This window comes from Tachypleus tridentatus, chromosome 1 (assembly GCF_004210375.1).
Source record: "Tachypleus tridentatus isolate NWPU-2018 chromosome 1, ASM421037v1, whole genome shotgun sequence".
NCBI lineage: Eukaryota > Metazoa > Arthropoda > Merostomata > Xiphosura > Limulidae > Tachypleus > Tachypleus tridentatus.
The window spans coordinates 117,914,757-117,928,667 of NC_134825.1; the positions used below are offsets into that span (position 1 = coordinate 117,914,757).

Genomic DNA, 13,911 nt, shown 5'->3' on the forward strand with positions numbered 1-13,911 from the left:
TCACTAATTGTAACTGGGTGTTACTCTTTGATGAATTTGCATCCTGCCTAGAGGCAAAGGGTCACAATTTCTTATCGTTCGTGATACTGGAATAGTCGTTCGAAAGCACCGACCTCATGTGACATGAATAGATACAGCACGGATTTAACTTATAACAAACTAACTAATGTTCAAAATAACTTAAAACCTTGTTACATTGACAAAAATAAATGTTAAGCCTTCTCATTCGAACAAACAAATAAAATACTTTCATTGGCTTGGGTTTTTTTTTTTGAATTTCGCGCAAAACTACACGAGGGCTATTTGCGCTAGCCGTCCCTTATTTAGCAGTGTAAGACTGGAGGGAAGGCAGATAGTCATCACCACCCACCGCCAATTCTTGGACTACTCTTTTAGCAACGAATAGTGGGATTGATCGTTACATTATAACGTACCTACAGCTGAAAGGGCGAGCGCGTTTGGTGTAACAGAGATTTGAACCAGCGATCCTCGGATTACTAGTCGAGTGCCTTAACAACCTGGTCATGCAGGGCCCACATAGTTTGAAAATCTTCAACGACACTAATAATAGGGCCTGGCATGGCCAAGCGCGTAAGGCGTGCGACTCGTAATCCGAGGGTCGCGGGTTCGCGCTAAACATGCTCGCCCTTCCAGCCGTGGGGGCGTATAATGTGACGGTCAATCCCATTATTCGTTGGTAAAAGAGTAGCCCAAGAGTTGGCGGTGGGTGGTGATGACTAGCTGCCTTCCCTCTAGTCTTACACTGCTAAATTAGGGACGGCTAGCACAGATAGCCCTCGAGTAGCTTTGTGCGAAATTCCAAAAACAAACAAACAAACAAACAAACACTAATAATAAGAAAAAACACAGTACCTGTCTTTACATTAAACAACAACGTAGGCTTTCTTTGACTATAGGTAAATTAACTTTAGTTTACATCAAGGTAATATTATTATCAAACAGTACTTAGAATAAATAATTCTTTTAGAGAACAAAATAATGAGTCATTGTAATTTCACGCTTTATAGAAAGCGGAAAATAATTCAAATACTTCACATTTTCTAAGTTTAACAATGAAAAAAATCCAAAGTAATTTTAAGAATAAATTTTGCTTATAAAGTGAGAAATATTGTTAATACTTGTTTAGGTTCATCATAAGATATGTGTATATCATTGCTAGCACCAATTTAGGTTCATCTTGAGATATGTGTATATCATTTTTAACACTGATTTAGGTTCATCATAAAATATGTGTATGAAATTGCGATTATTTGTAATTTCCATTAATTACAATCAAACTTGCATTAGAAATTGCAAACCAATATTGGTAAAAATAATACTTATAATAATAGAGTATTTAACGTTTAGGCAACATTGCCATGACAACTAGTTAACTTTAAATAATAATTTTAAAATTAAACTAATTAAGAATATCTAGTTATTTCGATTCCCGACAGAGGGACGTCGTCTGTGATTGACCCGTCTATTCTATGAACCAAAAGCTCATTGCTCGCGTTCTTTACCGCAAGAAAACTCACTCACTACTTTGAAGCTGTTAGTGCGTTATAATAGTGACAGTCAACTCTCAGTGTTCGGTCTGAATAAAGTAGTACAAAAAGTTCGTGGAGGCTGTTGTTGATTACCTGTCTTTACTCTAGTCTACAAGTTGAAAACTGAAGACGCTATGATCAGACAATCTGTTGCATAGGTTTACAAAATAGTTAGAAAATAAACAAATAGATCAAATCCTGGAATTACACCGTTATTATTAGAGAGAACCAAGGGCCTTAAATGAGTGCGGAGTGCATTTTTCGGCAACATGCCACGATAAAATAATGTAATGATATAGTAATAACTTTTCCATTGCAAATCAATGCTCCAGTTCTTGAAATTAGCTCAGTTTTCGTGTGAATTTCAAGTAATAAAGATAATAGTCTTTCATTTGGAACTATTATACTATTTTCTATTAATATCATACAAAGATTGTATTATATATTGTAATTAATTAAATGAAATTTTTACCATGTTTGACTGAAGTTATAACTTATAATTAGTTGAAGAATTGATGGTTTCATATTACAAGCACTGAAATCGATCAATCAAAATTAATTAATTTATCAAGGTGTTACATGAAAAATTCTTAAAAATCAAGTATATATATACATATAACATTTAAATACGTATGAACACTGTAGTATTGTGCAAAAGTGTTGGGACAAAGTCAACTATTAGATATCAGGCTATTTTCAAAGAGGATAATAAAAGTTAAGTCACAGGTGAAACATTAAATTTTAATTGATATCCATATTTAGTACAATTGAAACTCAGTGAAAGTGCTTGAATTCAGCAAACAGTTAATAATTTGTGTCCCTCTTTTGGTTTAATAACAGCAGACAGTCTTTCAGACATTGTTGGAACATGTTTAATCAAAGCGTCCTTTGAGGTTTTACTCCAAATGTCTCTAACACACTACCATAAAGTTTTATTAGAAGTAATGTTTGATTTGTCAAGTATTTTCATCTATGAAATGCCAGATCTGCTTAATTGGGTTGAGGTTAGGGGTCTGTGGGGGCCATTACATCAGTTCAATGATTCCAGCAACTAGCATCTTAATTAATTAATGTCTGCGTAAGTTGGATGAATGTTTGGAGTCATTATCTTCTTGGAAGTAGATTCCTTCGCCAAAATACGCAAACCACTGGACATTGTGGATCAATATTTGATAGTACTTGTACTGGTCCATTATTCCATCAATTTTGCAAATACCTCATCTCCTGTTGCCTCAGGAGAAAAACACCCTCAAGCTGTTACCTTCTCTCACCCATGCTTCGTGGTAGGTGCTATGCATTAAGGTAGGTAGTTACAACAGAAAGTGTTCATACCCCTTCTTCCCGAGTGGTTTTTTGCTCATAACTTAAAAAGTATGACGATTAGGCTAATAGAAGTATAGTGTATTATAAATATTATACTAACACACATCTACATAAGTTTTATGTAAATTAAACGACAAATAAACTGTTTATAAACAAATAACCAAAAATAGGAGGAGCAGAAAGTGTTCGTACAGTTCAGAACGTGTGAAAAAACTAATATTCCCGTAAAAATTTTGTTTAGTTTGGTGAATAAACTACATTATACCATTCCAAAACTAGACACTGGGTTCATAATTATTGGAATTTAGCCAACAAAAAATGTACTTCCGGCAATTTAGCGCCGTCTCCGTCATTATCTGCTTGGTCATCATGGCGAACAAAAACCAACTGTCCAGTGATTTAAACAACCGAATTATTGTAAAATAAAGTCTCGCGTGTCTCTTTCCGGTATTGCTACACAACTTAATGTGCCGAAATCTACTGTTCAAAGCATAATTGCCAAGTTTAAGCTCACAGGATCAATTGCTAACCTCCCTCGTTCCGAACGCCCCACCAAAATTCCAGAGAGAACCAAGAGGAAGGTTCTTGGAGAAGTTAGTATGAACCCTCGTTTAACACGTAATGACATACATAAACTGGTAAGGGAAACTATGGTTGAAGTTAGCACTTCTACAGTTACAAACATGTTACGCTCTTCTGGGTTCAAAGCATGCCGTCCTCGCATAGCTCCATATTTAAAGCCTGTTCATTTAGAAGCACGATTGAGGTATGCAAGAAAGCATGTAGATAAACCATTTACCTATTGGAAGAGTATTCTTTGGTCAGACGAGACTAAAATCGAGCTTTTCAGCCATAATGATGTTCGCTATATTTTCCGTAAGAAGGGGAAACAAAATCTTCCAAAGAACACCGTCCCTACACTTAAACACGGAGGTGGCTCGATCATGCTATGGGGTTCCTTTAGCTCTTCTGGTGTAGGCAGCCTTCACCGCGCCAACGGAATCATGAAAAAAGAAGAGTACGTTGATATATTAGGCACTTATATCAAGAATGATGCTCGGAACTTGCGGCTTGGGCGTCGTTGGATCTTCCAGCACGACAATGACCCTAAGCACACATCGAAATATGTGCAATCCTGGTTACAGAGGAACCATATAAGCGTTCTGGAGTGGCCATTGCAGTCACTCGATTTCAACCCAATTGAAAACGTTTGGCATGAGTTGAAGACCAGTGTTCATCAGCGTAATCCGAAAAACTTTCAAGAATTGGAGGCCTTTCGTGAAGAAAAATGAAAGAAAATACCAGTGGAGTACTGTCATATGATCATGGAGGGCTATGAGGAGAGATTGCACCAAGTAATTCACCTGAAAGGCTACACAACTGACCATTAAAGTAGACGCACGAACACTTTCTGCCCTCCTATGTTTGGTTATTTGTTTATAAACAGTTTATTTTTCGTTTAATTTATATAAAAATTTATGTAGATGTGTGTTAGTATAATATTTATAATATAATGTACTTTCATTATCCTAATCGTGATACTTTTTAAGTTATGAGGAAAAAAACTACTCATGACGCAGGGGTATGAACACTTTTTGCGTAACTATATTTTTTACATTTCATCAGCCTGACGCACAACTTGCACTTTGAACGAAAAATTTCGAACTTGGACTCATCCGTCCATAATGCTATTTTCCAATTATCAACAATATTTCTCTTTGCATTTTTTAAGCAAATTTGAGTATGTTGAGAAGATTTGTAGATCACAGTAAAGGTTCATAACTTCCACTTTACAAAACATTACATTCTAGTTGATTTTCTTGATACAGTAGGCCTGGACACTTTTCTATCATTTGGTACACGCAATCACGCTTGAGATCAGTGGTAGTCTTCTTTCTATCTCAAAGGCTTCGTAAACGAAAATACTTAACACAAGTATCATTGGATGTTTGTGTTCTGTCTATTTTGCTATTTTCAAATTTGCATGTCTGGTTTGTTTGTTTTGAATTTCGAACAAAGCTACTCGAGGGTTATCTGTGCTAGCCGCCCCTAATAAAGCAGTGTAAGACTAGAGGGAAGGCAGCTAGTCATCACCACCCACCGCCAACTCTTGAGCTACTCTTTTGCCAACGCATAGTGGGATTGACCATCACATTATAACCGTCACTTAACAGAGTTTAGGAAACGTTTCAGGTCTTTAGCAGTTTGTCCACCCAGCATCTCGTAAAACATTTATGAAACTTTCTGCTGTAGTAATAATTCCATACAAGTTTGGGGCAGTTGCATAAAAACAAAACTTAATATATGGTGTTAAACACTGTTTTTATCAAGGTTTATTTATGGAATGCTATTAAATGGATTTCTTCTTGCATATACCGGTACCATACGCAAGCTCCTTGCTAGCTTCTTTCTATATAGTTAATTAAGAGACTGCATGGAAGACCATAACAGTTATTTTCGACCCTAAATTTGATCAGCATGTTCAGTGAAGCAGAATCCTTATAACATGCTCTTGGTAAAAGTATATGGGAATTATAAGGAATGTTAAATATTTTCATCCTAGTTCATTCAGTTGTCAACAGGGGTCAGTCAAGCATTATAAAGGAGTTGCAATTTATATTCTGTAATGACATGGAATAATTAACCAAATAACATGGAAAGAATAACAAACTATTCTATTGTCCTAATATTTTTGTACAGTACTGTGTGTTTTTAAATTGTAGGTGAAAACCGTTTCAAACAGCAAAATTAATTAACCTAAGTAAACTTAGAATTAATTTAAAATTATAGTTTTGCTATAAACATTAATTTGTCCTGATTTTACAGATGAATAATTTCAAATATTTTTTACACTTTGGGGTTGTTATCTTACTAATAATAATAATAGAGGATTTGTTTTTAATTTCGCATAAAGCTACACGAGGGCTATCTGCGCTAGCCGTCCCTAATTTAGCAGAGGAAAGACAGCTAGTCATTACCACCCACCGCCAACTCTTGGGCTACTCTTTTACCAACGAATAGTGGGATTGACTATTACGTTATAATCCCTCGCACCACTGAAATAGCGAGAATGTTTGGTGTGACGAGATTCGAACCCGCGACCCTAGGATTATGATTCGAGTGCCTTAACCATCTGTCCTAATGATAGAGGGGAATCGATTAGAGAATTACCAAGACAGATGTCACTGTTCCAGTTTAAACGACTGAATGCATTTCCTCTTAACCACCTGCAACAGACAAACGGCAGAATGATATTGATAATTCATCATAATTACCATTAAGGTATGAAAAATAGTAATAAGCCAGGTAATAAGAAGTTATTATCGAATTAAGAAAATAACGTGACATCTTAATGACAATTGAAAACGAAAGTGTGATTTTATTGAGATCTCTGATACAGTAAATATTAGGTGGTTTAATCTAGTTAAAAATATTTTAAAATGATAACTTGTTGTTGTTGTTTTGAATTAAGCACAAAGCTACACAATGAGCTATCTGTGCTCTGCCCACCATGGGTATCGAAACCCGATTTTTAGCGTTGTAAGTCCTCATATGTACCGCTGAGCCACTGGGGTGTTGCTGTATGTGAAATGCGTGACAAGTGGATACTGTTATTACGTCTAAACATCAGCTTCTATTACATTTAATTGTAGTTTTATAATTTTTTTGTATAATATTTGTTTTATAATATGTGGTTAATAGCAGAGTAAAAGATGACTATTTTCCATGTTCTGACTGTAATCAGAACGGACATAAATATATCTAATTTGTTTACAACGTTTTCTTCAAAAATTACAATATTATATTTTTAGGAAAGACAATGTGTGTATATTTTCTCTATTATGAAATACGTAACACTTTTGTTTTCTGTTTCTTCCAAATTAAAATATGCCCGGTATGGCTGGGTGGTTAAGGTACTCGGCTCGTAACCTGAAGATCGCGGGTTTGAATCCCCGTCGCACTAAACATGTTCGCTCTCTCAGCCGTGGGGGCGTTATAATGTTAGGATCAATCCCATTATTCTTTGGTAAAAGAGTAGCCCAAGAGTTGGCGGTTGGTGGTGATGACTAGCTGCCTTCCCACTAGTCCTACACTGCTAAATTATGGACGTCAGCGCATGTAGCCCTCGTGTAGCTTTGCGCGGAATTTAGAACAAACAAACAAAAAAAATTAAAATGTTATGTTCTTTTTCAAATATTTCGTCGTCTTTAAATATTCTTAATGTGTTATTTGCACGAAGCTCTACCTAGGAACAGGAAGGGGAATTTAAATATTATTATAATTTCCCGTCTGTCACCCTGACATATGACATCGATATGCGTTTCTAGTTATAAATTTGTTGTGTTATTATTCTTTTGAAAATACTCTTCTGTAAGATTTATAAAAAATTATATTTACATAAATATCTCACACTAAAATTAAAACATAGATACACGCACACACATGCATATTCATGTATATACTTCGATGAATCTAATCTTTCAAGTAGCGTTGTCGATTTTTAGTAACGACTTAGCTAGCAGCAGTAAAAAGAAAATATTTATATTTTGGAACGTTACAGTAACATGAGCGAAATTAAATTACTTGACGTGGTTTATAATTAACAACATTTTGTTCATCCGAATATCGGTTGTTTATTATCACTTCTATTAGCATTTAATGGACTAATGTACACTTATTCCTACTATTATTAGGTGATAAGAATTATCAGAAAGGCTATTCAGTCTCGTATTTATCAAAGACATATCCGTACCTTTGAATTTCTAGTCCAGACTACGCGAGAAGGCTTGGGCACAGATGTTATAATACACTCTATTTGTACAGTATCACCTTTTTTACCGAACTGGTTTTTTTTTGCTGTAATAACAGGAGGTCCTGTAAAGTAACCAATAATACATCAGTATTTATTGTATGTGAAAAAACAAACAAACAGTATCAGTGTTTTGCAAGTACATACAATATTAATAACAAAATTATCTTACATTAATAATTGTCACAAAATAACTGAACATAAGAAGGAGATAGAAAAACCAAGAAACCGGGCATGCTCTGTATAAATTCATATTGTTCGCTCAGTCATAGCTTGAATGTATTTCACTTTCTTATAACCGGACGACCAACAAAAGTAAGAGCCTGTATCGAACCCGCTATTTCAACAGTCCTTGATACATGCTAGTAGGCTCAGCATGGCCAAGCGTGTTAAGGCGTTTGACTCGTAATCCGAGGGTTGCAGGTTCGAATCCCCCGTACCACCAAACATGCTTGCCCTTTCAGCCGTGTTGGGGCGTTACAATGAGACGGTCAATCCCACTATTCGTTGGTAAAAGAGTAGCCCAAGAGTTGGCGGTGGGTGGTGATGACTAGCTGCCTTCCCTTTAGTCTTACACTGCTAAATTAGAGACGGCTAGCGCAGATAGCCCTCGAGTAATTTTGCGCGAAATTCAAAAACAAACAAACACATGCTAGTGCAGTTCGCAGACGTTTCTGTGAGGGGAAACCGTTTTTAACGTCCTTCTGTGGAAACATCTCAAGAAACGGGAAATAAAATAAAAGTGGTTGAAAAAATTGGCAAACGTACAAACGTACAGTCTGCCTAGAAATAACCGTATTCTGATTTCCTCTCTTCCATTTGGCTGACTTAGTATGGATGTTACGCCGAGAGCAAAGAACCAACAAGTTCAAAGACATGGAATGTCGCCGAGAAAACGAATATATATATAAACACACTCCAGTATGTAGGTTATATAGTATTTTTAGCTTGAAACCACAAGAACGTGCATAATATTTAACTTAATGTATTTGTTTTTGTATATTTTACGTGTAAACAGTGTACAATAAGAGAATAAATAACTTCAAATCTCAAACGACAAACTTTGAGACACGTGTTTATCATACTTACAGATCGATTTCCTAAAGTTATGGGGTGAATCTTCATTATTATTTGTTTCTTTGAAGAAAATCGTTTCGAGAAATTACGCTTTGCTGCTGCTATATATATGTTATGTATATGACGAAACATTTTTTAAAAAATTATCATAAATATATGTTCGATGTTTGTTTGTTTGTTTTGAATTTTACGCTATTTGTGCTAGCCGTCCCTAATTTAGCAGTGTAAGACTAGAGGGAAGGCAGCTAGTCATCACCACCCACCGCCAACTCATGGGTTACTCTTTTACCAACGAATAGTGGGATTGACCGTCACATTATAACGCCCCCACGGCTAGGAGAGCGAACGTGTTTGGTGCGACCGGGATTCGAACCCGCGACCCTCGAATTACGAGTCGAACGCCTTATTAATTATATACGAGTTTTGATATTTATTTCATACTACTACGGACTTCAGGGGAGTCTTGGCAAGGTTTTTTTTTTTTGTGAAAGCAATGGCGAGGATTCAATCCTGGATCTTCATAATAGAAAAGTCGGCGTGTTACTTACTTCTATGAGGCTCCCACATTAAAGTTCACTCAACTATTTGAGCTATCAAGAATAGTAACCAGAATGAGTCAAGTAACTATTTGAATCTTTTTTACGAAAGGTGTCCAGAATGAATCAACTAATTGTTTGAGTCTTTTAAGAAAGGTGTCCAGAATGAGTCAACTAACTATATGAGTCTTTTAAGAAAGGTGTCCAGAATGAGTCAAGTAACTGTTTGATTATTTTATGGAGGGCAACCAAAAATGAGTAAACTAATTATTTGAATCTTTTAAGAAATGTGTCGAGAATGAGTCTGCTAACTATTTGAGTCTTTTAAGAATAGTAACCAGAATGAGTTTATTTCTATGCCATGTTGACTAAGTACATTGTTAAGGTTAGTAAACGTGAACAAACAGTAAATATGAATTTGCGATAATAGTGTAAAAAGACAACAACAAAAACGAATAACTATAAAAAATGTTCTACAATAAAAAAAAACAACAACAAATATTAAATGCGTTGTCTCCATCTTGAGGTTCTTGTAGCCGTCTTCTCTGACACATGATTAGCTCTTTGAATATTTCTACTCTAAGTTCGCGAGGACCCGGATGGAATTTAAACACATTAAAACAACTAATAATAGAATACCAAAATATCGTTCCATTAATTTATGGCTTACCCAACATTTGTCTCATAGATTCTTAAGTACCTAGTGGATATTACCATTTGCAGGTTAAAAGTAATCTTACGTTAACAACAGTTTGTGGACATTATAAAATAAACCGCTATAATCTCTCAAGGTTAAGGCTAAATGTATTCACTAAAGTGCCAACCTTTGAAACGATAAATATGTTCCCAAAGCATTAAAAATATTGAAACTCTTAAAGAATGAATTCAACTGCAATCCTATTAATAATAAAACTCGCAACATCTTGCATCAAAATAATTTACTTTAGGAAGATAAATGCTGACTGTAACAAAAAGGGTTAGATAGTGGCTAACCCTAAACACCATTATTTGGTAACTGTACTGAAACATTTCGGAGTTAACACAGTTAACAGTTAAAACAGTTCTCTACACACCAGAATTAGGCTTGAAAGTGTTGAAGGTACCTTTGTAAGATTATAAAAGAATTTCACAATTAAATAATCACCTGAACTTGTAACATCTTGTAAAATAATTTACAATGTAATAAAAGTAACTGATTCTCAGGCATGATGGTTTACAATACATGTAACTCAAGTAATATAGGTTTACAATACATGTAACTCAAATAATGTAGATTTCTAAGATATGTAACTCAAATAATGTAAGTTTCTAAGACATGTAACTCAAATAATGTAAGTTACTAAGACATGTAACTCAAATAACATAAGTTTACAATACATGTAACTCAAACAATGTAGATTTCTAAGACATATCACTCAAATAACGTAAGTTTCCAATACATGTAACTCAAGTAATATAGGTTTACAATACATGTAACTCAAGTAATATAGGTTTACAATACATGTAACTCAAATAATGTAGATTTCTAAGATATGTAACTTAAATAATGTAATATAAATAACATAAGGTTCAAGTAATATAGGTTTACAATACATGTAACTCAAAATAATTTCTAAGACATAACTCAAATAATGATTTCTAAGATAACTCAAATAACATAAGTTTACAATACTCAAATGTAATATCACTCAAAAAACATAAGTTTCCAATACATGTAACTCAAGTAATATAGGTTTACAATACATGTAACTCAAATAATGTAGATTTCTAAGATATGTAACTCAAATAATGTAAGTTTCTAAGACATGTAACTCAAATAACATAAGTTTACAATACATGTAACTCAAACAATATAGGTTTCTAAGACATATCACTCAAATAACGTAAGTTTCCAATACATGTAACTCAAGTAATATAGGTTTACAATACATGTAACTCAAGTAATATAGGTTTACAATACATGTAACTCAAATAATGTAGATTTCTAAGATATGTAACTCAAATAATGTAAGTTTCTAAGACATATAACTCAAATAACATAAGTTTACAATACATAACATAAGTTTACAATACATGTAACTCAAAAATGTAGATTTCTAAGACATGTAACTCAAATAATGTAAGTTTCTAAGACATGTAACTCAAATAACATAAGTTTACAATACATGTAACTTAAACAATGTAGGTTTCTAAGACATATCACTCAAAAAACATAAGTTTCCAATACATGTAACTCAAGTAATATAGGTTTACAATACATGTAACTCAAATAATGTAGATTTCTAAGATATGTAACTCAAATAATGTAAGTTTCTAAGACATGTAACTCAAATAATGTAAGTTACTAAGACATGTAACTCAAATAACATAAGTTTACAATGCATGTAACTCAAACAATGTAGGTTTCTAAGACATATCACTCAAATAACGTAAGTTTCCAATACATGTAACTCAAGTAATATAGGTTTACAATACATGTAACTCAAGTAATATAGGTTTACAATACATGTAACTCAAATAATGTAGATTTCTAAGATATGTAACTCAAATAATGAAGTTTCTAAGACATGTAACTCAAATAACATAAGTTTACAATACATGTTCAAGTAATCAATACATGAACTCAAATAATGTAGATTTCTAAGACATGTAACTCAAATAACATAAGTTTACAATACATGTAACTCAAACAATGTAGGTTTCTAAGACATATCACTCAAAAAACATAAGTTTCTAATACATGTAACTCAAGTAATATAGGTTTATAATACATGTAACTCAAGTAATATAGGTTTATAATACATGTAACTCAAGTAATATAGGTTTATAATACATGTAACTCAAGTAATATAGGTTTATAATACATGTAACTCAAGTAATATAGAGTTACAGTTCATAGATACTAGTAAATATCTCATCTCTAAATGAAACAATCCTAAAGTGTAAAGGAGGACTTCACAAACAGAATATTTTCTAGAACGAACAAGATTTATTACACAGAAAACAGAAAAAAAAAACATTGATACAACCCTCTTATTCACTGAACAATTAATGAAAAACATAAACACAAAAATTTCAGATACTCAACCATTGGCATAGGTCATAAAGTCAGACAACACAACATGATTGTTATTAGCACGCATCAACCACTTTAAGATACATTATAATATAAATATATAGGTGGTCACTTAGATGGCTAACAATTACAATTATAATTATAATAATTGTTATTCCATTGTCATGGATCCCGGTCGCACCAAACATGCTCGCCCTTTCAGTCGCGGGTGCGTTATAATGTGACGGTCAATCCCATTATTCGTTGGTAAAAGAGTAGCCCAAGAGTTGGCGGTGGGCGGTGATGACTAGCTGCCTTCCCTCTAGTCTTACATTGCTAAATTAGAGATGGCTAGCGCAGATATCCCGCGAGTAGCTTTGCACGAAATTCAAAACAAACAAACACACAATCCATTGTCACGAACGTAACATAAACACTGCATGTGATATGTATAAGTTTAAAAAAACAAACAATGTGATAATTCAAACTGGGGAAAATCTAAAAGAATCAATCGTAACGTTTTTATCTTGAAAAACTAGATGGGTAGAGAAAATATTTTTCTTTTTAAATATAAATCTTACTTATTCACAAAGATGTATGTGCCTATGATAATTTATACGAATATTCTACTGAGATAACAATAGACCATTCACAGTTTAGTGACAACAGCTGGCTGTGACTGCGCTAACTTATGTGTAATTTGTTGCTTTTTTAAATATACAGACGTTCCCTGGAAGGATGTAAATAATCTTCATCCACTTGACAACTACGTGCGTTAATGGCATTTGTGTGTGTATGTGTGTTTTAATTTATCAAAGCCACTTCGGGCTATCTGCTGAGTCCATCGAGAGGAATCGAGCCCCTGATTTTAGCGTTTGTTTGTTTTTGAATTTCGCACAAAACTACTCGAGGGCTATCTGTGCTAGCCGTCCTTAATTTAACAGTGTAAGACTAGAGGGAAGGCAGCTAGTCATCACCACCCACCGCCAACTCTTGGGCTACTCTTTTACCAACGAATAGTGGGATTGATCGTTACATTATAACGCCCTCACGGCTGAAAGGGCGAGCATGTTTGGCGCGACGGGGATGCGAACCCGCGACCCTCAGATTACGAGTCGCACGCCTTAACACGCTTGACCATGCCGGGCCGATTTTAGCGCTGTAAACACGTAGACTTACCGCTGTACTAGCGGGGAATAACGGTATTTGAAACCAGAATAATGTCTTTTATAATGTTGTTTTAAATAGTCAGTTGTTATTAGCTTGCAACTATAAAAACGAAATCCAAAGGAAGTGAAATTCTTGATTGCTTGTTTAAAGTTAAGGACAAAGCTATACAATAGTTTATCTGTGTTCTGCTCACCACGGGCATCGAAATCCGGTTTCTAGTGTTGTAAGCTGTGCCATGAGAAGGAAAGTGCAACAAATGGTGTGCAACATTTTAATGAATTCGTATTTTATAAGTATACATTTTTCTTTGAGACGTTGTTTGGTACAAAACAGAAACTGTGTAACGGAAATATTTGACGAATGTATTACATCAATAAATTTAAATAATAA

General features: G+C 34.3%; 1 protein-coding gene across 1 annotated transcript in view; it reads right to left on the bottom strand.

The window, feature by feature from the left end:
- The window catches only part of LOC143222384 (irregular chiasm C-roughest protein-like), a 74,828-nt gene that overhangs the window by 11,509 nt on the left and 49,408 nt on the right, over positions 1-13,911 (bottom strand). Inside the window, exon 10 of the mRNA XM_076448843.1 lies at positions 7,627-7,748. Within this exon, the coding sequence (XP_076304958.1) occupies positions 7,627-7,748 (122 nt within the window). The remainder of the gene's footprint in view (positions 1-7,626; positions 7,749-13,911) is intronic.